The 23,937-nt window shown below is 55.4% G+C and overlaps 1 protein-coding gene across 1 annotated transcript in view; it reads right to left on the reverse strand.

Annotated features, from left to right (window-relative positions):
• Nucleotides 1–23,937, reverse strand: part of Pepd (peptidase D) — an 88,870-nt gene that overhangs the window by 4,115 nt on the left and 60,818 nt on the right. The window contains exons 10-12 of the mRNA XM_013026325.1: nucleotides 19,295–19,363; nucleotides 17,720–17,797; nucleotides 8,407–8,555 (exon numbers count right to left, since the gene is read on the reverse strand). Coding sequence (XP_012881779.1) covers nucleotides 8,407–8,555; nucleotides 17,720–17,797; nucleotides 19,295–19,363 — 296 coding nt within the window. The remainder of the gene's footprint in view (nucleotides 1–8,406; nucleotides 8,556–17,719; nucleotides 17,798–19,294; nucleotides 19,364–23,937) is intronic.

Here is a 23,937-nt window from a genome sequence, read left to right on the forward strand (position 1 = left end):
CTTTCAAGCCTCTTTGGGGGGCACACAGGCTCTGTGGGGGCCAGGGCTTAACGCCAGAATTAGCCTAGCTGGTTCTGGGGAAGGAAGCCTAGGGGGCTGCTAAGTAGCCCACTTGCCAGCCTGCCTAGGACGCTGAGGACCCCTTAGCGTCTGAACACCAGACAAGGCTGGGGGGCAGTGCACCAGCCAGGGGGCAGCTGGTGGCAGTCCCCATGACACCGCCTTGCCAAGTTCAGTCTCATGGTGCAACCTGAGAAGCAGGCCGACCTGCACACTGCTGCGGGAGGGGAAGGCTGGGGACTCTATGTCTCATGGTGAGAGGCTGTGCTATGCTCTAAGCTGGGTCATGGGCCATATGGAGGTGCAGATGAGGGTGAGGGGCTGCTGCTCCCAGGTAGTGTCTGGCCCTAGGCCCTGGGGGCCGGGGAGATGCCCGGATCTATCCATGCAGCCAGCTAGGGAGCCTAGCCTGTGCACCCACCCCAGCCTGCAGGATCCTAGGTCAAACAACTTTCCTAGGAGCCTGGCTACTGCACAGGCCTGAGATGAGTCCAGCTATGCCTGGCTCCTGTTTGGAGCCATTTTGGGCACACAGCTTGGCTGGCCTGGTCTGCATTCTAGAAAGCCCCACTTACTCTGATGATGGTTGCTGTTTCCCTCCTTCCCCGGCCTCTGATGCTGCCTAGGTCAGACAGGTCACAGGGGCTGAGGGTAGCACCCTCAAAGGGTGGCGCTAGTTGCTCCTGGATGATTGCTGTGCCACCAGAGCTAGGTCTGCCATACTTTCCAGGGGATTATCCTGGGGTTACAGGCCTTGTCTGGAGGGCCACCTTTCTTTTCTTCTGGTTGTAGGGTTTGAACTCAGCCTGGGTGCTGTCCCTGAGCTCTTTTGCTGAAGGCTACTTCTCTACCGCTTGAACCACAGCACCACTCCTGGTTTTTTTATGTTTTGGTTTTTTTTTTTTGGGTCCGGTCGTGGGGCCTGAACTCTGGGCCTGGGCGCTGTCCCTCAGCTCTTCAGCTCAAGGCTAGTGCTCTACCACTTGAGCCACAGTGCCACTTCCGGCTTCTTTCTTTTTGCTTATGTGGTGCTGAGGAATCGAAGCCAGGGCCTCAGGCATGCAAGGCAAGCGCTCTACCACTGAGCCACCTTCCCAGCCCCATCTGGTGGTTTTTTGAAAGGTAAGAGTCTCAGGACTTTCCTGCTCAGGCTGGCTTTGAACCGTGATCCTCAGATCTCAGCCTTCTGAGTAGCTAGGATTACAGGCATGAGCCACTGGCACCAGACCACTTCTGGCTTTTTTGGTGATGAACTGGAGATGAGTCTCAGGGATCCTGGCTCTGAACTAGGATCCTCAGGCCTCAGCCTCCTGAGTAACTAGGATTACGGGTGTGAGACCCCAGCGCCTGTCCAGGCGACCTTTATATTCTTGAAGCTTCCTGTTGGACCTGTGCCTAGCCCGAGACACCTCATTCTCTGGGTCTTAGCACTTCAGTGGCTCCCTCCTTGGAGATCCAGCCACTGTCCCTTGCTGTCACATGCTTTTCCTCAACTCTCAGCTTCTTCCATAGACCTGTCCATTTATTTCTCCTATCTCCCCCACCCCAAGATAACCAGTGCCCCGCCCAAGCTCAGCCTGGTAAAGTTGAGTACCCCTGAGGTCTGCTCATTCAGGGGCTAAGGTTCTACAGACCTCCCCCCGCACCCCCAGTTAACTCCCAACTTCCTACTTAGGCTGCGCAGGGGCCTTCTGGAGTCACTAAAGGGGAGCCCCAGGAAATGCAGCTCGTTTCACTTCCATGGCGGGGGGGTGGGGGGGCTGAGGCCTTGGCTGGGCGTCAGCAGAGGGAGGAGTCAGGTATAAATCACACCGCGGTGGCTCTCCTGGGGGCCGTCTCTGCGCCTTGTATGCTGCCCCAGCAGCCCCCATGGCGCCTCGGTCCCCTCCTCTGCGGACCCTCAGGGAGGCCCGTGCGGCTCTTGGCCAGGAGCAGAGTTGCTGCCTGTGTGTGGTTAGGGTTGTGGCTGCCATTAAATCTCCAGCAACTTGGCCCCAGCCTCTGGCGCGGGTGGTGGTTGCGACACCCACGGCCGGGAGGGTCACGTGAGTATGTGAAGGTCACTGACCTCGAGCTTGGGCTGCTGGTGGGCACAGGCTGGGGTCCCCCTACCTCCCAACTTGCCTCGGGCCCTCCTATCCCCGCAGCTGAGGTCTTGGGTACTAGTATCCTGGCACAACCTACACTGCCTGCGTGGATGAAAGCCACGCGGGGCCTTGTGCTGGGTGCCTGTGGCTCACACCTGTCATCCTTAGTTACCCGGGAGGCTGAGATCTGAGGATCTCAGTTTGAAACCAGCCTGGGCAGAAAAGTCTGTGAGACTCTTATCTCTGCTACTCAGAAAAAGTTGGAAATGGCTCAAGTTGGTAGAGGGCTAGCCTTGAGCAAAAGCAGCTCAGGGACAGTGCTCAGGCCCTGAGTTCAAGCCCCAGGACTGGCATCAAAAAAAAGGAAAGAACCTGGGCCTTGGCCACGTTGTTCCTCCTGCAGCTAGTCCAGACTTCCCGGAAGCTTCTCTCAAACCTGGGCCTACTTGGGAATATGGCACAGATGGCCGAGGGCGATGCCTAGGGCCCTTGGCTGGCTGCCATCTGTGGGGAAGCAGCCTTGCTCGGGATGGGCACCTGCAGGCTCAGAGCGACACGAGCCCCAGGTGCGCCACACAGCCCGCTGGCGGCCCCCTGCTGCGGTCCTGTGCCCGCCCGGCCCCCTTGGGTGGTGCTCTTGCTGTGCGCCAGCTCCAGCCTCCGCAGCATCCATCACAGCCACAAGGCTTCCTGCCCGGAGTGTGACAGCCCCGGGGGCTCCACGCCACAGCCAAGCCGGGAAGGCAGCAGAGGCCTCCACAGCCCCGCTTCCAGACAAAGAGCTCACTTCATCTGTGGACGATAGCCCTCGGGGGACAGATGACTGAGAGCCAGGCTTGGGGGGGTGGGGGTTCAGGAGGGGCTGCTCAGGGCCTGGGTTCCAGGGGCTGCAGGAAATTTCTTGGCAGGCCCAGCTGGGATGGAGACCAGGGGCTTCCAGCTCAACCCACCCTGCCCCCCCGCCTGCTGCCAGGGCCCTGAGGACCCCCTCACCCTTGCAGGAGAGCAGGAAGTAGTGGCCATCAGTGCTTCGGACAGCTCATGGCAAAGAAGGTCTCCCCCGCACCCCCTGGCAGAGCGCCCTGAAGGAGTATGTGGGGGCAGGGAGGCCAGGGGGTTGGCCTCCATGCTGAATCCTCCCTGTCCTGGCTCCTGCCCCAGCGGGCACCCAACTTACATCTCTGCATGGCGCGCTGCCAAACTCCCTGTGTTCCTCTTTTTTTTTTTTTTTGTTGGTCGTGGGGCTTGAACTCTGGGCTTGGGTGCTGTTCCTCAGCTCTTCAGCTCAAGGCTAGCGATCTACCACTTGAGCCACAGCACCAATTCCAGTTTTCTAGTGCTTTTATTAGAGATAGAGTCTCATGGGCTTTCCTACCCAGCTGGCTTTGAACTATGATCCTCAGATCTCAGCCTCCTGAGAAGCTAGGGTTATAGGCGTGAGCCACTGGCACCCAGCCTCACTGACTCTTAATGGGGACAGCCAGTGGAAAATGCAGCCAGGCGCTCCTGCCTGGGTCGCCAGGAAAGGTGACCCACCTAGGTCCACAGAAGACAGGCGCTGCTGCCCAACCCCCCACAACAGGCCAATTCTGGGGTCTCCTCCTCTGACTTCACATGGGCAGGGACAGAGGGGTGCTGAATGTCGCACCAAACTACATGGGTAGCCAGGTGCCGTGGGTGCCTCACGCCTGCCATCCCAGCTACTCAGGACACTGAGATCTGAGGATGGAGGTTCGAATCCAGCTTGGGCAGGAAAGTCGGAGACTCTTACCTCCATTTAACCACCAAAAGCCAGAATTAGAGCTGTGGTTCAAACAGTAGAGTTAGCCAAGGGACCCACACAAAAAAGAAAGAAGCCTTATGTGGCACTGACCTGGGTGGCAGCAAGGATGGGGGCCGGGGCGGAGGGGATGCTCTGGGTGCCAGGCATGGGGTAGCTGGGAGGCTTGGGTGTTCGCAGGTGGCATGTGGGGACCTCGGTGTAGGCCACACGGTGGCAGGGCTTCTAGGGATGGCCGCGCAGCTGTGGCTGGCTCGGACATGGGGCTCGGCTCACTCTGCTGGATGGGGGACTTCCCAGCTCCCCTCAATGGCTGGGGTGGCATGGTCTCCCTGACACTAAAGCAGCATGACCTTGGATTCAACCTGGCTAGAAGCCAGTGCCCATGGGTGGGGGGGAGGCGGCGGGGAGGGAGCATTCCCGGGTACTGCAGCTGCAGCCTGGCCAGCCCCCTTTCTGCTCACCAGCGCCTCATCTGGCCAGGCTCAGCCCAACAGGAAGGACATTCTCCCTGTGCCCACCCAGCCTGCATTCAACACCCCCGCCCCCGCCCGCCCTATTTTGTATTCTGATCATTTTCATTTCTGCCTCTCCCCTGGGCGCTGCTCTGTGACTTCCTGCTTGCTTTTATTTACATTTCCCTGGAGGGTCACAGGAAGCAGCCTGCCAGTCTCAGCAGGGTGTTTATCTTGGCCCAGTTGCTGGGCCCACATACGGGGGAGGAGGGTGCTTCCGAGGGGACGGGCAGGGGGTTGCTGGCCATGGCCACCTCCGTGCTATGGGGTGACAACAAGACTCCAACAGCTGGACAACAGCTGTGGGCATAGGCCTCCTGACCCCCGGCCCTGTGATCAGATGGAGTCTGGCTGTGCCCTGGGGGACCTCAAGAAGCCACGCTTTGGCAGCACAGGTGGTTCAGTGTGGGGTACAGTAGAGGGCTCTTCCCCCCCCCCCCCGCCCCGCTACTCCTCAGAAGCAGCATCAAGGCCCAGCAACAGGCTCCCTGGGCCAGCAGAGAAGCCCACAAGTAGGGAGCACCTCAGATATCTGCAGGGACTGGCTCATTTGAGCTCGGTTGTTGCTACAGCTAGGTCTAATGCTAGGTCCCAGGAGTGAGGGGATCCGGTGTCCTCCATCTTCCTTAGTGCAGAGGGGGCCAAGGGCCTGGCCATTTTGTGGGGGTTGCTAGACAGGGTCTTTGTGCCAGCCAGGAGACCACCTATATAGAGGTGCCATGGAGCTCTTGCCCAAGCCCCAGCATGTTTCTTACAGCCAGGGCCTGGCTCCCAGGCTCAATGCGGCCAGGTATGAGCGAGGCCAGTCACTAAAGCCTGGCATTTTGAAACTAGCAGAGGACCAGAGAGAGACTCCAGCTTCCCAAAGCCAGCCGCCAAACTTCCCTCCAAATAGCACCTGTGAGCTGGGCTCCAGTGGCTCATACCTGTCATTCTAGCTACTTAGGATGCTGACATTTGAGGATCGTGGTTCAAAGCCAGCCCAGGCAGGAAAGCCTCTGAGACTTACCTCCAATGAACTACCTACCAAAAAGCTAGAAGTGGATCTGTTACTGAAGTGATAGGGCCCTAGTCTTGAGCAAAAAAGCTCAGGGACAGCATCCAGGAATCTGGGTTCAGGACAGGCACAAAATGAAGGTAAGAAAGAATGCAAAGGTCCCTAACACACTGCACATGGTCCCAACTCTGTCACCTTCTGGCATCACGCACAGACCAGCACATGAACATCCAGGTTCTGGCTCTTTCTTCTTGTGCATGGGTTGTGACTTGGGGTTGTGCCCACCTGTGAGGGTCTGTTGTCCCCAGCGTATGTCCTGGGGACTGCTCCTATAAACACTATGCTACTCCTACTTCCCCCTCCCCACTTGGTGCTTGAACTCAGGGGCTAGGCGCCAGCCCTTATCTTTTTCACTCAAGTCTGGTGCTCTACCACTTGAGCCACAGCTCCACTTCCAGCTTTTTTTCTTGCACAGAATAACAGTCTCACAGATCTTTCTCCCCAGGTTGGCTTTAAACCTGATTCTCAGAGCTCAGCCTCCTGAGAAGCTAGGATTACAGGTGTTGAGTGTCTGCACCCAGCTGCACTGCCATTTTTAAAGAGGGTGACCCACCTGAGATGCTGCTGCTCTGCAGCTGTACCCCTCAGGAGCATGTTTAATCTCAGGATTTCCTCTTTTATCTTCCTTTCAGGGCAGGTCTGAGTTCCTGTTCTTGAACTTGCCTGTCATGCACACTCTGATTCCGGGGCTGTGGGCTGTGGCCTGGGCCTCGCATTGCCTCCTGTCCCCAGTACTCCCTGCCCCCCTCCCCTCCTCCCCCCCCCGCCCTCCTCCCCTTCTCCCCCCCCCCCCCCCCCCCCCGCCCCTGCTGTCTCCCCTGTCAGCTCTTTAGCTTCTGTGGGGAACCTGGGGATGAAACCAGGGCCACACATAAAGGCCTGCCCACACTGTGCCACCTCTGGAGATGACAGATCTGAGGTCCCCTGCAAACCAGCACTTTGGCCTACGCTTGTGGCTGTGGGGCCACAAGGGCTGGGCGGCCAAATGCTGAGCCAGCAAGTTCTGGAGGCCAGAGGCCACATCCTGGGGCTTTACAGTCCTGGGGCTCAGGATCTTCTTTTTTAAAATCAAGGTTCCACAGAGCCACCACAGTTCCGCCGCTTAGGAACTCCATGTCCAGCCTTCAGCCCAGGGCCCCAAGGGGACCCAGAACATGAAGAGAGACTTGGACACAGCCAGCACTGTGCTGGCCTTTCAGCAAAGGGCAGATGCCAGGGACAGGGCTAGCTGAGCCCTCCTGGCATGGCCCTGGGCTTGGGGCCAGTTGGGGACCTGAGAAGACTGAAGGGCTGCAGAGGCATGCAAGCAGGCAGCTGAGTTGAGCCAGGCCTAGGGCTGTCTCGATCAAGGGCCTCTCTACTTTGGGGCCCCATGGTGTTCTCTCTTCTGAAGCAGAGACCTCCATATGGCTTATGGAGGGTGCTTGGCCTCTCTCCAACCCGCCTTAGGGCCCAGAGGAGACAGGAAGCAAAGGCGGGTGTCACCAGGTGCTCCTGGCTTTCAAACTTTTGGTAGGTTCTGGGCAGAAGAGTGCAGTGGGGATGTATCTGACCCCAGCCGGATGACTCCAGGTAGAAAGGGGAGCCCTCCCCCAGCTCGGGTGAACCCTAAATCTCAGACTGTCTCTGTTCCGGCCCTGCCTGACCATCCTTTCCCACATCTGTGGATCTGTGACAGCACCCAATGGCTGTGTCTCGGTGGGACTGGTATGCATGGGGAGAGGCGGAAGTTGTCCCCACCAGAGCAGCCAAGCTGAGCATTAAGCATGGCCAGGGGGGCCTAGGAGCCACGTTTGTCCCCAGTGGGCTTAGGGTAAAGCCATGCTCAGGCTATAAGGAAGCCAAGGCTTTCAGGATACATGCGTTGTCATGAAGACAAGGCCTTATCCCCTACCCACCCCCTTCACGCCTGGACCCCACATCTCAGCCTGATGGACCTAAGGTCCCTGAAGCAGGCCAGAATCTAGCCCTGCTGGAGGGACACTGCTGGTGTGACCCCCCACCATGCAGGAATGTTAAGGGTCATGGCACCTATGTGGGCCGGGGGGGAGGGTGTACACCAGTGGAAGCTGGATACTAAAGGCCAGAGGACAAGAAACAAGCTGGCTCCTAGCTACCTATTGAGAGAGTGGGGTCTGGGCTGAGACTCATTTCCACCTTGGCAGCTGGGACAAATGACCACCACAGAGAACTTAAGTGCCAGGCAGCATCATTCGGCTCAGTTTCTCTAGGCTGCATACAGATGAGAAAAGAGCCATCCAGGGGAGAAGCTTCCTGCCTAGAGTCTAACCAGATGCCAGCATCCAAAGCTGGCCAGGCTTTCCCTGAGGTGGGCTCTGCTTTGGGACAGGTCTGGGGACATGCTGGTATCCCAGTGATGGCTGTAGGTAGAGGGATGTGCTTAGAGGTGGCCAGATGTGACATGGGGGTCAAGCAATCAGGTCCCAGGTACTGCTTTTGTGTGTGTATGTGCTGGTCCCGGAGTTTGACCTCAGGACCTAGGTGCTGTCCCTGAGCTTTTTTTTTTTTTGTTCAAGGGTAATGCTCTATCACTTGAGCCGCAGCTCCACTTCCAGCTTTTTTGGGTGCTTTTTAAAATTGGAGATAAGTCTCAAGGGCTTTCCTGCCCAAATTTGCTTTGAACTGTGACCCTTAGATCTCAGCCTCCTGAGCAGCTAGATTTACAGGCATGAGCCACTGGCGCCTGGCTCAGGGGCCGTGTCTGACTGGTGGCCAGCCCTGCAGTTCTAGGAGTGACCCAGAGGATCTGAAGCCATCAGGGATCTCACTGGGTCCATGATGGGGAAGAGATGTGAACCACAGAAGGCAGGACCACTTCGAGCAGCCACAGTGCCTTAGTGCTTCCCCTAGCCAGGTTCTGGCTAGCTCCCCTCGCCTGCTCCTCACCTGGCTTCATGGTGCTCATGACAGCCCGGCAGCTCCGCAGCACCGCATTGTAGATGGCCTTTTGGTCCTCAGTGAACTTGCCGTTGGCAGGAAAGGAACAGGTGATGTCCGAAGCGAAGCAGTAATACTCTCCACCCATGTCAAACAAGCTGTGGGGGAAAAGAGAGCAAGAAGTGGGGGGTGGGGAGGGTTACTCAAGGGCACCAGCTACCCCTCACTCCTCCCACTTCCTTCGCCCCTCACACTCCAGGGCAACTTTCCTGGGCCTGGCGTATGGAGGGGGCGGAGGCCGCCCCATCTGGAGATGTGAACAGCGAAGGCAGTTCAATCCTATGGCTCCCCCCCCCTGGCCCCATGGGGTGTGAGGAGCAAAGGGGCCATCCTGAAAGACCTCCATCTGTCCTCAGGAGTGAGGGTGGTACAGGGCTCTTGCCAGTCCCAGGGCAGGCCAAGGGGGCTGAGGTCACCTTCCCTGGCCTGGCCTCGGTAGCTCTTCTGTCAGGCCTCATTTGGAGAATCAGGAAGGGCGGACAGGTGCTATCTGCCTATATAAGAAGATGGCCCTCCAGGTCTGCCATGTACCTGGCCAGGCCGAGGCAGTGCTCACAGACAGAGGGAAGGAAGAAGGAGCTGGCAGGAGCCTGGGAAGTTTGCACAGGGCCCAGCAGACAACACGGACTGAGCTGCAGTATCTGTTGCCCACACACACGTGGAGTGTCTGGCTGGTATCTCTGGTGCTGGTCTAGCTTGGGGCCCCCCAGAGGGGGGAACCTTGACATCTCTCCCCGAGGTGGGACACCCTTGTCCTCCAGGGTCTGAGAAAGGTCACCTCAGGCCCATTGAGGCTTTGCCAGGGCCTGGCTGGCTGGTGCTGCCCCCTGACCCCCTTGCCCAGTTCAGAGGGAGCCAGGCAGACAGAAGGGAGCATGTGAGCATGCGTGGTAGGAGGGATGTGTGGGAGGGAGGATGGGAGAGGCCCAGGAGCCAGCAGAGGCAGGGCAATGGGGAAGCCAGCCACGGCTGCTGAGTCAGGATGGTAATGGAACCACCCCTCTGGACACCCCATGACAGGGCCCCTGGCACAGCAGAGGTTGATGGTCCTCTGGTCAAGGGCAGATAAGAATCCCCCCTTCTTTAATTTTTTTTTGCCAGGCATGGGGCCTGAACTCTTGGCCTGGGCGCTGTCCCTCAGTTCAGCTCTTCAGCTCAAGGCTAGCTCTCTACCACTTGACCACAGCACCACTTCCGGTTTTTCTGCTTATGTGGTGTTGAGGAATGGAACCCAGGGCCTCATGCATGCAAGGCAAGCGCTCTACCACTGAGCCACCTTCCCAGCCAGAAAAACCGGGAGAGAGCAAGGGAAAGGGTGACTGACACTGTCCAAAAAGAAATGTCCTCATTACCTGACATGTAACTATAACCCCTCTGTCCATCACCTTTAGAGTAACAAGAAAATATAAAAATTTCAAATGAAAGAATCCTTTTAATTCTTGGCACCAGTGCTGGAATTTGAACTCAGGACTAGGGTTCTATCTATCTCTTAGCTTAGCTTTCTTTTTGCTCAGTGCTGGTGCTCTACCACTTGAACCACAATTCTACTTCTGGGTTTTTTTGGCTGTTTTATTGGAGGTAAGATTCTCACTGACTTTTTGGCCTGGGCTGGCTTTGCATCTCAATCCTCAGCTCTCAGCCTCCTGAGTAGCTAAAGATTACCAATGCCCGCCTTCAGATTAGGAATCTTGCCCTGCTCATTCTGTGGCGAATGAGATGGGGCACAGAGCAGCCTGCAGTTCCCCAAGCAGGCCAGGGTGGGGCCTGGGTGCAGCCCCCCACCCATCTCAGCAAGGATGGGGGAGGGGCCCTAAGCAGCCCACCCAGTCCTTTGAAGGGATCATGGTCGAGTCCTGATACTGATGGGACCCAAATGGCTAGTGGATGGTGGTCCAGCCTCTATTGGCGGAGGGGGGGGGGGTTGTCCCACCGGCGTGCTCAGGCAGACGCGAGGTGGGACCTGCCTGCTCGCACTGGCTGAGCCCTGCTCTGCTTGGAGTCCGGCTCCGGCTTGGGTTTCCCCTGGGGGTCCCTCTGCAGCCACATATCCTGGCCAAGCCGAGCCCCTGGGCACCGCTGTGGCTTCTTTTACAAGGGCCTCTCACCCAAATCCAACTGCAGGGAAAACCACAGGCATTCCAGAAGCTGCCTGTGTGCTGGCCTCTGGGGTAAGGGGTGGGACTCTGGCGGAGTGCGAGGAGGAGCGGGACGGTGGCCACGTGGCCAGCTAGCAGCGGCAGCAGCCACACCAGAGCAGCAGGTCGGAAAGGTAGAGCGCCGGTGTTTAGGCTCCCCAGACACTTTGCTGAACTCCAAAGTCCTCCTCGGGGCACTCGGTTATCTCCTGTCTTTTCTGATTGCACAATACCCTGGGCAGTGTCAACAGTGCACAGATAACACCTCAGGTGACTCTCAGTGCCCCCACTAGCAGGACAGGGAGGCTGGGGTTGGGTCAAAGTCTTGGGGGAGCAGGGGAGACCTTATTTGAAGCAGATCCAGGGGGACCTGGCCTCAGTTGCGTGTGACTCACCACAGCTCAGTTATACAAGGAAACAGACTCTAAAGCACACACGGCCAGGCACCTGCCTAGGGCCAGAAGCTGTCCATACATTTGCTCCCACATGCGGTATTAGCCCCTAAAAGTGGACCAAAGGGTGGGACATAGCTAAGCCTGAAACTGAAGAGAAACTGAGGCTCTGAACATGGGTCTAGCAATGCCTACAGCTGCAGGGAAGAGAAGCCACTCAGAGCCCAGCTATGAGCTCTCATCCTGGCTCTGGCCTTCAGCCTCTGGGGCCTCAGCTTTGCCATCTTTAAAATGGGGACACTGCCCCTAGTGGCTGGTATGTGTCCTCTCAGGGCCAGGCCGCAGTGGAGACAGGGCTGCACTAGGGGTCTTGGCCTAGTTTTGCCTGGGAAAGCAGAACGTTCTCATTTGGGCTCCCTAGAGTCAACAAAGGAAAATTCTCTGTGGTTTGATGGTTTAGAACATCCAAGAATGGCCTGGGCAGACAGGACAGAGCCAGGAGAGAGAGAGAAGAGGGAGGGAGGGGGGAGAGTGTTAGATTCTTTGGGAACACAAAGCTCTATCTCACTACGCTGATCTAAAAGACCAGAAATTGGGAACTTTTTTTTTCTTTAAATCAGGTAGCCTACAGAACACACCAAATATTGGACTCACCTAGAACAGCACAAAATAAGACACATCAGGTACAGATCAGACTGACCCAAGTTCAAACCTTTCTCAGTAAGAAAATGTAGCGTGGGGTGTGCTTGGATTTTTTCAGCCTTTACATCCAAGATCTCAGCCGTGTGTGTGTGTGTGTGTGTGTGTGTGTGTGTGTCCTGAGGCTTGAACTCAGGACCTGGGTGCTGTCCCTGAGCTTTTCGGGTCACAGCTAATGCTCTGTCACTTAAGCTCTACTTCCAGCCTTCTGTTAGTTAATTGGAGGTAAGAGTCTTACAGACTTTGCTACCCAGGCAGACTTCAAACTGGGATCCCCAGATCTCAGCCTCCAGAATAGCTAGGATGACAGGCGTGAGCCACGAGTACCCAGCTTCAGTTGCCTTTTGTTGTTGTTGTTGGTATTATTTTTTTTAACCATCCATGTCCTGGAGAAGGAAGTTCGGACCCAGCCCCGTCAGCTTCATCCTGGCTCAGTGACACTCGGGCCAGGGCTTGAGTCTATTTTTGGGTTCTCAGTTCCCTATCTTTTTTTGTCTTGTTTGAAATCTCCCTCCGAGTTTCTTCACACGTAAGTGATTCTGATTCAGGACACTTGGAATCTAGGGACAAAAGCCATGGTGTTTATAAATCATCTCCCCGCACTCCTGTCTACTGGCTCCAGCGATCCTCTGCAGGCAGAGTGACAATGGAGAATTCCATCATGCTTGGCTCAGGGAAAAAACGCAAGATCCCTTCTTTTCTGGCTGCCTGGGGACACCCACCAGGGACACTACCCATCGCTGGCCGAGAGGATGTGTGTCATAATTTGAGACATCTGGGGAAGAGGCTCACATGTCGCCCAGCAATATGCTGGAGTCTCGATCCCCCCCCCCCGCCCCGCCCCCAGCGTGTGTTCCTACAAACTGTATTTCTGGCTGAGATGACAGGCTCTTCCGGGAAGCTTTTGGCCTGGGCTACCTGCCACGATTGGCCCACCCAGACCCTCCCCGGGTCTCCCCCTCTCCCCTCCCTCAGCACCCATCACCCCCTGCAGGGACGGGCCAGCCCACAGGCAGAAGGCCTCCCAGAGAAATGCTGCCATTTGTTTTGTTTTGTTTTGTTTTAAATACAAGGGCTGCTTTGTCCTCTGGCTTGTAGCTTTGTTTTAACCAACTGAGCATAAGGCGTTGACTCTTAGCCGCTTCTCACCCAACACTGACGTCTCACACACGCGTGTGTCCAGAACAGCAGAAGCAATGCAAAACTGTTTAGCGCTGACATTCGTTTGTGTTCTAGGCTGGGGTGGGGTTTTCTGACTTCTCCCAGATCTCAGCAGGAGGTAGAAAGCCCACAGGGGAGGGGGGGTCACTTGTATCTATGGATTGCAGCGAGCTGACCCTAATCAGGTGAACTCCTCCCCAGGATCTGCCTAGGTCCAGTAAGACCTGGGGAAATAGGAATAGCCACCCTGCTGCCCCTATCAGCAGCAGCTTCCTGTCCAGCGATACACACAGTGATAAGAACAGTCCCGTGCTGGGGACCTGATTTCTGGAGAGAATCATCTTTACCAGTGTCCTGGAATGACACTGAGATGGGTGACATGCGCCGGGAAGAGCACCCCAGTCATCACAACCCTGGCCAGAGTGGTGGCCCCCAGAGGTTGCTTCCCCCAAGGGCCTGTTGCCACGTCTAAGGCCCCACAGCCCAGGCTGGGCATCAGGGCTGTGGCTGCTGTGGGTGGGTGGGTGGCGGGGGGGAGTCACATGCTCCATTTCACTTTTCTGGTGACTAGTGTCTTGTGATGTTCGGGAGCACCCAGACCGTCTAGACAAGCACTTCTCAAAACTGTGACTCCAGACGTCCACCGAGCGGGTGTGGCTACACAGCCCTGACCCAGTGCACAGGAAAAGCAAACACATGGGGAAGGTGACAAGCTCGGGAATGGTGGAGGTCGGGGGGGGGGGTAAATAAAGTGAGGTGCTGAAGGCCGTAGACAGTTTGTCTGGACCGAGCTAACCAGAGCTGTGCCCTGCCCCAGAGCCTGGCATGTCCTGAAAATTACAAAATCCACCAGGCACCAGGGGGCTCACATCTGTAAATCCTAGTTACTCCGGAGGCTGAGATCTGAGGATGGAAGTTTGAAGCGAGGCGGAAGGCAGGGAGGGGAGAGAAGGGGAACTCCTCTCTAATCAAGCAGAAATAGAGCTGTGGCTTCCGTGGTAGAACACCTGCCTTGAGTGGAAAAAGTAAGAGCCAAGTCCTAAGTTCAAGTCCCAGTACTGACACGAAAGAAAAAAAAGAAGGCAAACAGGAGCTCCATTTCTGTGGATCAGGCAGACAAGGCTGGAGTCATGGCAGGAAATGAGGGGAGGGGATTGGCAGGTGGCTGAGCTAGGGATGGGGCTGCAGGTCCTCCTAGGGCGGGGGTGAGGGCAGGATATCATACCCATCACTACCAGGACGAGGCCCAGCCACGTCCTGAGACAACACTGCCCTCTTCTGGCCAGTGCTGGAATATTCAGCTCATGACCACACCAGTTACCTCCAGCCTACAGCTTAGGCAACCCAGGTCTGGGGCCTCCTTGGACCTGTGTTCTAGAAGTTTCGGAGGCTGGGGAGTGCGGAGGCTGATTTGGTGGTGGAAGAGACAGGACGCAAGTTGGTGAAGAGGGGTGTCCCAAATTAGAGCTTGCTGAGGCCACATCTTGGGCCTCCCCTAACCTTGACGGCAGTTCCTATCCTGAAAAGGGGTGCCTGCCCAGGGCTCAGGGGGGCGCATAGACTGTCCTGTCCAGGGGTGCCCTTGTTCCCAGGATTTAGACATGGGCACTGACATTCCAGGGTCACCCAGGTCCAGCTTGCCAGTCCTTGGTGCCTCTAGACACCCAAGGGCTCTCAAAGATGACCTAGTGGGAGGGGGGGCCCACCCCCACCCCCTGTTTGGAACTGGCTGCAGGGGGCCCCCAGTGACCTTGTCAGACCCCATCCTGTGAGCGGGCACATGGGAGGCATTTGAGTGAGAGCCCCGCACTCGGGAGCCCCGTTTGAGACGCCCTGCTTTGCTTGCCTTAATAAAAAGGAAAATGCAAAGCAGCTGATGCTTGCCCGGGGACAGTGACCTGCTGTGGGCTTCATGAGGCAATGCCAGGACATAACAGAAAGCTCTGGAAGCCAAGAGAGACCCCCCCCCCAGGCATGAAGATCATAGGCCCTGTACATGGCCTCACAGTTCTGGCTGGGCTGAGGGAGGACCCCGGGGCTTTGAACCACACTAGGTCCTGTTGCCCCCTGGGTTGGGATCTGGCCCTGGCAAGGGGCCATCAGCTTAGGGTGAGGGACGGCCTTGAAATACTCTGTCCTTGGATCATAAGCTTAACCTGCAGTCGGGACCAGTGTGTCCAATGTCCTGGGCCCTGTGGGTGAGGACAGTGGCGGATGAAAGTTGACAGAGGGGCTGAGAGGTGGCCTGTCCAGCTCCACAGAGGCCCTGCTGCAGGAAGATGAGAAGGTGGGAGAGCGGGCACAGCCTTCTTCAAGTCCTACCCAGCATTCTTGCCAGGGCTAAAATGTCTGTGGTGATGCATGCCTGTAATCCCAGCAGTTGGGAGTTTGAGGAAGGACGATGGAGAGTTTTTAAGGGCAGCCTGGCTTTGCTATTTTGTACTTACTCCCCCCAAGTGTCTCTGGAGCTGGGTGGTCTATGACCCAGGAAGGGTGGGTGCTCAGCTATGGAGGGCAACCCTCTGAGCTCAGGCTGTGTGTGTGTGTGTGTGTGTGTGTGTGTGTGTGTGTGCGCGTGCGCATGCGTGTGCGCACACTGAGGTGGGAGGGCTGCCCATACCTGAGATTTCAGTGGAACTGGGATTTGAACTTAGGGCGTTAAGCTTGCCAGGCAGAGACTATCATTTAAACCACAACCCTTAGCCTGGTGGCTGTCATCCTAGCTATTCAGGGGGCTGAGATCTGAGGATTGCGGTTCAAAGCCAGCCTGGGGAAGCAAACGCCATGAGAACCTTATGTCCAATTAAGCACACACAAAAAAGCTAGAAGTGAAGCTGTGGCTCAAGTGGTAGAGTGCCAGGCTTGAACAAAAAAGCTGGGAAGGTGGCTCAGTGGTAGAGCGCTTGCCTTGCATGCAGGAAGCCCTGGGTTCGATTCCTCAGCACCACATAAGCAAAAAGAAAAAAGCCAGAAGTGGTGCTGTGGCTCAAGTGGTAGAGTGCTAGCCTTGAGCTGAAGAGCTGAGGGACAGAGCCCAGGCCCAGAGTTCAGGCCCCAGGACCTGACCCCCCCCCTCAAAAAAAAAAAGCTGAGGAAAAACACACATGCCCTGAGTTCAAATCCCAGGACCAGCACAAAACAACAACAACAACAACAAAGCTCCACAACCTTAGCCATACCTGAGGTTTGGGAGAGATGGAGGGGAAGGACTGGTGTCCCTTAGCACCCTTTCCCAGAATGCTCAGAACCAGTTCTGATACTGTAACAGCTTTATTACAGACATAAAATCTCTCTGGGGCATTGTTACCTAATCAAAGGCTGGGACCCCAGGTGCCCTGCTGGGGCGTGTGCCTGAAACATATCCCCCCCACCCTGGGAGGCCCCTGGCTTCTGAAGAACTCCATGTGACACTGTATTCCGGTTTCATACCTTACGGTGAAGTGTTGTGCCTTTTATGTTGGGATAGCGGAATGATTTATTATTTACTGAACGCAGTAGGGCGCTCGGCAGATCCATTTCAATAAAACAATGGATTATAAATGCCGCCAGCAATCTGGCAGTGGCAGTAATCAACAAAACATGTTGTTCTAAATGCTGCATAATAAATTGACTATAATAGACTCATAATTATTCTACTGGCTACATTTCAAAGTTACACTAGAAAAACAAAATCACCAATTTGAGTTTGGCATGAGCACCAGTGGGCTTCCTCGAGTCATTGCTACTTACAGCTGCACTGGGAGACACAGGTGCCACGCACTGCCCACGTGGGCCGAGGCCACAGCACCTGGGCCATGTGTGGAGGTCTGATATACACAGGACCTTGGTCCAGACCCCTGTCCTTCAGGGACTACAGCTAAGGCCAGCCTTTTATGGAGTGAGGACCCCTGCTGGGGGCAGCTGAGGGGAGAGGAAGGGCAACTGATTTCCCTGGGGGGATGCTGTGGGAAGGAGTCCTCTAGCCAGCCACAGCTGCTCCCAGGACAGGAAGGATCTGCTGATGTGGCTGCATCTGCCTCAGTTTCCCTGAGATTGGGTTTCTGTGACCTGTCCTTCTGGGTCACCTTTGACCCTGTAATGACAAGGTAAAAAAAAAAAACCAAACAAACAAACGAGGGGCAGGGCTACATTGGGCCTTGTTCAGGACATCAGCCATGGATTAAAAAGACACCCTAGATCTGAGGCAGAGGTGGCCTGGCTTGGCTGGCTCTGGCGAGTGTCAGGACAGTGGAGATGAAAGGCAGGGGACACTCAGTAACTGTGAGAGGGACTGTATGCATGGGTGCCCAGAGATCCCTCCCCAGGCTTCGGGATGGCACCCCAGCGTGTTCCACGCTCTGTGTCAGAGATCTGGGAGCAGAATCGCCATCTTGAGGAGGTGCAGGTTGGGGCTCTGCCCACTCTACCTCATCATACCCTCCACGAGGGCTGATTACACCCAGAAGCCCACCTGATACCTCCCTCCTTGAACTTGATAGCACAATGGTGGTGCCCGCCATGGGGCTGTGGCTGAGGCTAGCAGGTTTGGGGAACTGGGGGAAGGGGGATCTCTCAGCACTGATACACAAGACTGGAAATGTAGACCTCACTGGAGGGAGTATCCAGCCTGGGAGACAGAAAGATCACCATCTTATAGCCCCACAGAAAAGCTCAGAGGCGCCCTGTCCTGTACCCCCTTCAGCTTATTTGTAGGGTGCAGGCTTTTGGCCCCAAAGAAGGCACCATACAGACCAGTGGCTGAGACTAGGAAGTCTGGGCTGTGCTCAGCTCTCTTGGTTGACCTTGATGCTAAGTGTCTAACCTTGGCTGGGCTGTTCACATTCAGAGCAGAGTTGGGTGGCAGCAACAGCGGCAGTGGAGCCTGCCTTGACTTACCACATGTCTCCGTCCTGAATTGTACGGTCATTGGGGGCTCCAGCGTGTCCGTAGTGCAGCACAGCGGCATTCTCACCACTGGGAAGAGATAAGAGAGGTTGTCAAAGCCATCCACTTTCCAGGAGAGGCCAGGAGGGCGGCTGGGTAAGGCCTACAGCCTGGGGGGGAGCCCCCCCCCCAGGCCAGCCACAGCTGGAGGCAGCAGCAACAGTGCCCCCTGCAGATCAACCTGGGCACGACTTTGCCCTCTGGGCTGGGGGTGTGGACAGCACATGCAAAGAACAGAAATGGGGAATCATACTACGTGGGCCCGAAAAACGGCCCCAAGGAGCCCCCTCATGAAGGGTGAGGGGCTCCCCAGGATGGTCCCCCATGGGTGGTCTCAGGATCCACTTTGGATCCTTGGCTGGGGCTGGAAGACAGGAAGCTGGTGGTAGTTTGACCCTCTGCTCTATGGAGCTGCCCCACAGAGCACCATCTTTTCTTTTTTCTTTTTGGTCAGTCATGGGGCTTGAACTCAGGGCCTAAGCAGTGTCCCTGATTTCACTCAAGGCTCTATCACTTTGAACCACAGCGCCACTTCTGGTTTTCTGGTGGTTTGTTGGAGATACAAGTCTCACAGACTTTCTTGCCCGGGCTGGCTTCGCACTGTGATCCTCAGATCTCAGCCTCCTGAGCAGCTAGGATGACAGGTGTGAGTCATCAGCCCCTGGCCTGGTGCGATATCTTTAAGAAAAAAGAACTGTTGAGTGTCCAAAGGAAGAGAAAAAACAAACAAACAACACCTGGGTATAATATTTATGGCCCCATTTGGGAGTCTTGGGAATCATAAAAGTAGAAATAATGATTTTTTTCCCCTCGCTATCCACCAGAGAAGCGCATTTCCAAGAACTGAGGTGTTCAAATGTATTACTTATGTGGGAGGACGTGTACATCAGCGGGCGCTGTCCAGCTCTTCCTGGCTGGGCAGGGGGCAGACTCGAGGGGCAGAGCCTGGCGGGGCCTGGGGGCCAGGCTAGCTGGGGTGAGTTCCAGAGGCCAGGGGACCACCTAGGGGTGGGAGGTCGCAGCGCATAGCGACACATGCCGCCAGGCACCCACGCAGCTATGCAAACTCCAGAGGGGAACGCAGCACTCGGGGCCATTTTTACCAGCATGCTCAGCCATGTGCAGGTGCCACCCACACCTACTTGGAATCCCTGCAGCCTCCTGCAGTTGGTGATCGTCTCCTGCCGGAGCTGTGACCCAATGGTCCTTGTACTGCTGCACCAGAGTCTCACACACACACACACACACAAGGACATAAACCCTAGTCCCCATGCCCCATCACAGTTACACACAAAGCCACAATCTCAAGCTCCTAATGGGAGCCCTGGAAGGGGACAGGATGACATAAGCTGGGCTCCCTGGTTTGTGTGGCCCAGGGACAACCTGGTCCTAGGGCTTTAGGGGTAAGTATGACCTCTAGGTTTGGGTGCCAGGCACTGGTGTGGGCAAGTGAGCTCCCTATCCCCAGCCCTTTACCCCGCCCCCCTCACCCCAACACTCCCACCCAAGACACCTGGGCACACTTACCTACAGCAGATGCAGGTGTAGGAGGTGTGACGCATGCCACCCCGAGAGTAGCAGTAATGTTGGAACAGGCTGCGGGGGTAGGGGGGGGAGAAATAGGTTAGGCAGTCCCCAGAGGTGCATGGGCCTAATCTCCAGTGAAAATCCACAGCTCAGGTCTGGCTCTGCTATGCATCCAGGAAGTCCAAGACATAGCCCTGTGCCAGGGAGCTCACCACCCTGGCTGCCCCAGCAGTGTCCTGATCCTAGGGTTTGGGACAGCGAGCTCTGGGGGACAGGCTAGAGCCAGAGGTCTGTGTGTCCGTAAGGCTGGAGATTTTCCTGTGTCTCCATCGCCCACCATCTTGCCTTAGCAAGAACACAACCCCCATCCAGGCCCCATGCTGTCCTGGGCTGGACCTCTGCAGATGCAAGATGAAGTCACAAACCAGCCTAACCCCTGCTACGCGGCCACCCTGGGCAGGCAGGCTAGTAGGTCTATGGTGGCTCCAGGATCTGATGTGCTAGACTGGCCACCTTGGGGTGCTGAACCCCAGAAAGGCTGCACTGCCCAGAGCTTTGGAGTGGCTCCACCTCTGTGCCTCTTTACCCCATGCCTTGTGATTACAGGACCTTGGATTTGCACAAGCTCTGAGGGGTGAGGGGCCCAGGCTGCACCCCAGATGCCCAGCTTTGGCAGAACTGAGCTGGTGCGGGGCCCTTTCCCCCAGACCTCTCCCCACACCCTTCTCTGGCACCAGGGCAAGCCACGGACAGAGCACCAAAGGCAGCCGTGGGCATGCCTGCCCTGCACATTCTAGGGCTGCACTGCAGAACGTTTGTGCGGAGGAGTTTAATCTTCCAGGCACCGTAAACACAAATTATGTGTAATTGTGATGATTGGGTATTAAGTAGTTGTTATGCAGAAGCGAGTCTGCCAGATTCAATCGACTTTCAGACTTGCCTTAGAAACCTCACAGGCTAATTGGGTGTCTGGAGGGGAAGTATTTCCTCCATGCAAAGGATTTCAGGAGTTTCCAGGAGATAAGGTACCCCCCCCATCCCCTGTGTTCATGGTGAAAGAATAGGCAGAATTGCCCCTTTTGCCTCAGCCCAAGACCCTCAGTCACAGCCCTGAGTTTGGAGGGTAGAGGCCAGTACCCCCCACATCCAGCCCTCCTGCATGAAGGGGCCCCCCTGGCAGCTTCAGAACTGGTCCCCAAGTCACTCTTCAGAGCCACCATGCTCTTGTAGCTTCGGGATAGGAAGTCTTGCCCCAGCAGAACTAAATCTCTGAAGGCTACATAGCCATGATCAAGGTGATAGGACAGGTGAGCTACAGATGACCACGTGGTGTGCGGTGATTGGCTGGGTTCAGAAAGGACAGGCAGAGGGGCAGCCGTGCCACTGGCATGTGCACATGACAAACGTGTTCTGTAAAGGCAGGGCCTGGCTGGGCTTGGCGCGCTGGCCTGCAGCACAATATTCCCCTCAGCACAGACTTATTTGTGGGTTGTGGGACTTGAACTCAGAGCCTTGGTGCTGTCCCTGAGCTTTTTTTTTATACTCAAGACTAGTGCTCTACCACTTGGGCCACAGCTCTACTTCTGGTTTTCTAGTGGTTCACTGGAGTTAAAAGAGTCTCACAGACTTTCCTGCCTGGGGCCGACTTTGAACCTTCTAAAACTTCTAGAAACAAGTTTATCCATCAGAGGAGAGCAGACAGAGGGGCAGGCAGGACAGTTACACGTTCTGTCGTCACCTCCACACACCTGGTAGTCTTAGATACTGTGATTCACACACATACGATGTTGGCGTAATTGCTAGCCCCTGCCTCCTTGGGCTCTCTGAAAAGAGGGGGGTCTGGGGTGCAATGACCTGGTCCTGGGGGGGGCACCTCCTTCAGCAGTAGAAGGGGAAGGGATGGGTCCAAGTTCCAACCAGCAGCCAGCTACATCCCTGCTGCTCGGGCCCCTTCATTTCCTCACTCCAATAGCCTGGCCGGGGCAGAGGCTGCCTTGAATCGAGGCATCCATTTGACCCAGCCTGGAGATGATCAAGTGAATGGAACAGGAACACGGCACACAGCCAGGCCTGCACCTGCGGAAACATCTTCAAGAATGGCAGCACGACTTCCCCCCTGGGGCAGGGGAACCCACAAATCTAGCCAGATTTTGTGGACCGTTCTTGGGCCCAGAGCCCAGCTTATAATATTAGATGCAAAACCTCGGAGGGTGCATGATGAGTACAAGAGGGGCGAGCAGAGGGCCACCTGTGCCCCCACGTGGCTTTCTGGGGGACACAGTTCATCTGTGATGTGTAGTTGAGCAGCCCCCTTCCTCCTCCCCCCCTCCCACTTCTTGGCTCTGGCCTTTGACCTGGGAACTGCCTGCCCAGGGTAACAACTTCTCACCGACATTTTCCAAGGGTCCTGCCAACTCAGTGGCTGGGTATGTGGGGCCGGGCCCCTCAGGCCTGCATGGCCCAGCTCTACATGGCCTGAGCCCCACTGCTGGCCCAGGACATTTGCCCCAATGCTCCTGTCAGGGAGCCTTTACCAGTGCCCGTGATGCTGTTTTTTTTGCACGGGGCAGGGGGTGGGTGCATACAGGCTTAAGATTCCTGTGGACTGAGCCAGGCCTTGCTGCCAGGCAGGCTGAGACTACAGGTAGGCTTCATGGTCCCACCAATAAGAAAAAGCAAACAGCTACTCATAGAAGCATCTGACATTTCAAATGACCCTTTGGGTGAAGTGAATTTTTTTCCTACTTCCCAGTGAGGAAGCCATGCAGAGCAACCATGTGCTGTGCGTGCAAGGCCTCTGCGCAAAGCTTACAGTCTTATTTTCCCTTCTGATGCTGGTTCTGGGGGCTGGGCACTGTCCCTGGAGCTGTTTTGCTCAAGGCTAGCACTCTACTACATGTGCCATATCTCCACACTTCCAATGTTTGTTGTTGTTGTTTTTGTTTTTTTGGCAGTTAATTGGAGATGAGTCTCATGGACTTTTCTGCCCAAGCAGGCTTCAAACCACTATCCTCAGGTCTCAGCCTCCTGAGTAGCAAGAATTTACAGGTGTAAGCCACAGGAGCCTGGCGAATGTTATCATCTTCAGGACATGCCAGTGTTTGGGGAAGGGCACAGGTCCAGACAAGCTGTCTGTGGCCTTCAACACCTCATTTATTTATTTGTGCCGGTCATGGGCCCTGAACTCTGGGCCTGGGCACTGTCCCTCAGCTCTTCAGCTCAAGGTTAGCGCTCTACCACTTGAGCCACAGTGCCACTTCTGGCTTTTTCTGCTTATGTGGTGCTGAGGAATTGAACTCAGGGCCTCATGCACGCAAGGCAAGCACTCTACCACTAAGCCACCTTCCCAGCCCTCAACATCTCATTTTATTCAACCCCCCTCTGCTGTTCCTAAGCAAGGGCTCAGCTTGTTTCCTGAGCCTTGGGTCTGGAATGATGCCTACCTCTGGCATCACAGTCAGGGTGCAGGAGATCTGTACATCAAAATGTGGCTAACGGTGTATAGACTCCTGACCTCACAGCTGGGCAAGGGGCCTGAGCTAAGCCAAAATGAAGCTCTAAGGACAATGGACTCTGTTCAGTCTGGGGGAAGGGTCCCAGGTGGGCGTGGGTAAGCAACCTGCTTTGGAGAGGACACTGGGATCCCAGGATCCCCAAAGGGGAGAACTGACCAACCTGAGCCAAGGGCAGCCGCAAAGACTGTGGCTAGGAGAACAGAAGCAACGGAGAGACACGGTTCACCTCTCTCCAAGAAATGCCTTATCAAGGTACGAGGTAATTAGCATTTTAATTGGATAATTGGGAATTCTAAATTGCCTATCTCTTATTAAGCATAACTGAGGACATAACATGACATTCAATTAACAAATCTTCCCCTTTATTTGTGACATGCTTGATTAGGCTGAATGCTGGACTTCTTCAGTATCAATTATTGGGGGTAAGGGGGGGGTAGAGGATAATTCTTTAGTTGTCAAAAGTCCTAGCCAGAGGCTGGAGGCTGGTGGCTCATGCCTGAAAATCCTTGCTGTGGCTCAAGTGGTAGAGTACCAACCTAAAGGACAGTACCCAGGCTCTGAATTCAAGCCCTAGTTCCTGAACAAAACAAACAAAAAGCAAAACTCTGGCCAGGACAGATGGCTAATTTATATATATATGCACACATACATATATAGTATCTTGGAAATTCTTAGAAATTACACATTAAAAAAACACCCATCTTATCATCCAGCTATGACCTCTATCAAATATCATGTTGAAGCATCTTTTAAAAATGCATAAACAGAAATTTTAAAAGGTCTGACCTATCTGCAGACCTTTGGGCTAAGCTAAGATAGACCCCAAGATACACTGCCCTGAACCCTGAGAATCCTTAGGAGTGTCTGGAGTCCATTTTGCAGAACAGATCCTGACTAAAAAAATGTGCATATTCTACTTGCAGGTCTTTAGCCTGACAGGAAAAATGCATGTGGCTACAAGTGTGTGTGTCTCTTTCCCTGTCATCTGTCTCTGAACCTATCTACCTACTCTCTCTTCCTTCCTCCTTATCATCTATCTCTGTATCTCTGTATCTATTTATCATCCATCTACCCACTTACCCACCATCCATCCATCCATCTATCAATCCATCTATCCCTCCATGAGTA

Source organism: Dipodomys ordii, unplaced genomic scaffold (assembly GCF_000151885.1).
Source record: "Dipodomys ordii isolate 6190 unplaced genomic scaffold, Dord_2.0 Scaffold92, whole genome shotgun sequence".
In the NCBI taxonomy this organism is placed as follows: Eukaryota; Metazoa; Chordata; class Mammalia; order Rodentia; family Heteromyidae; genus Dipodomys; species Dipodomys ordii.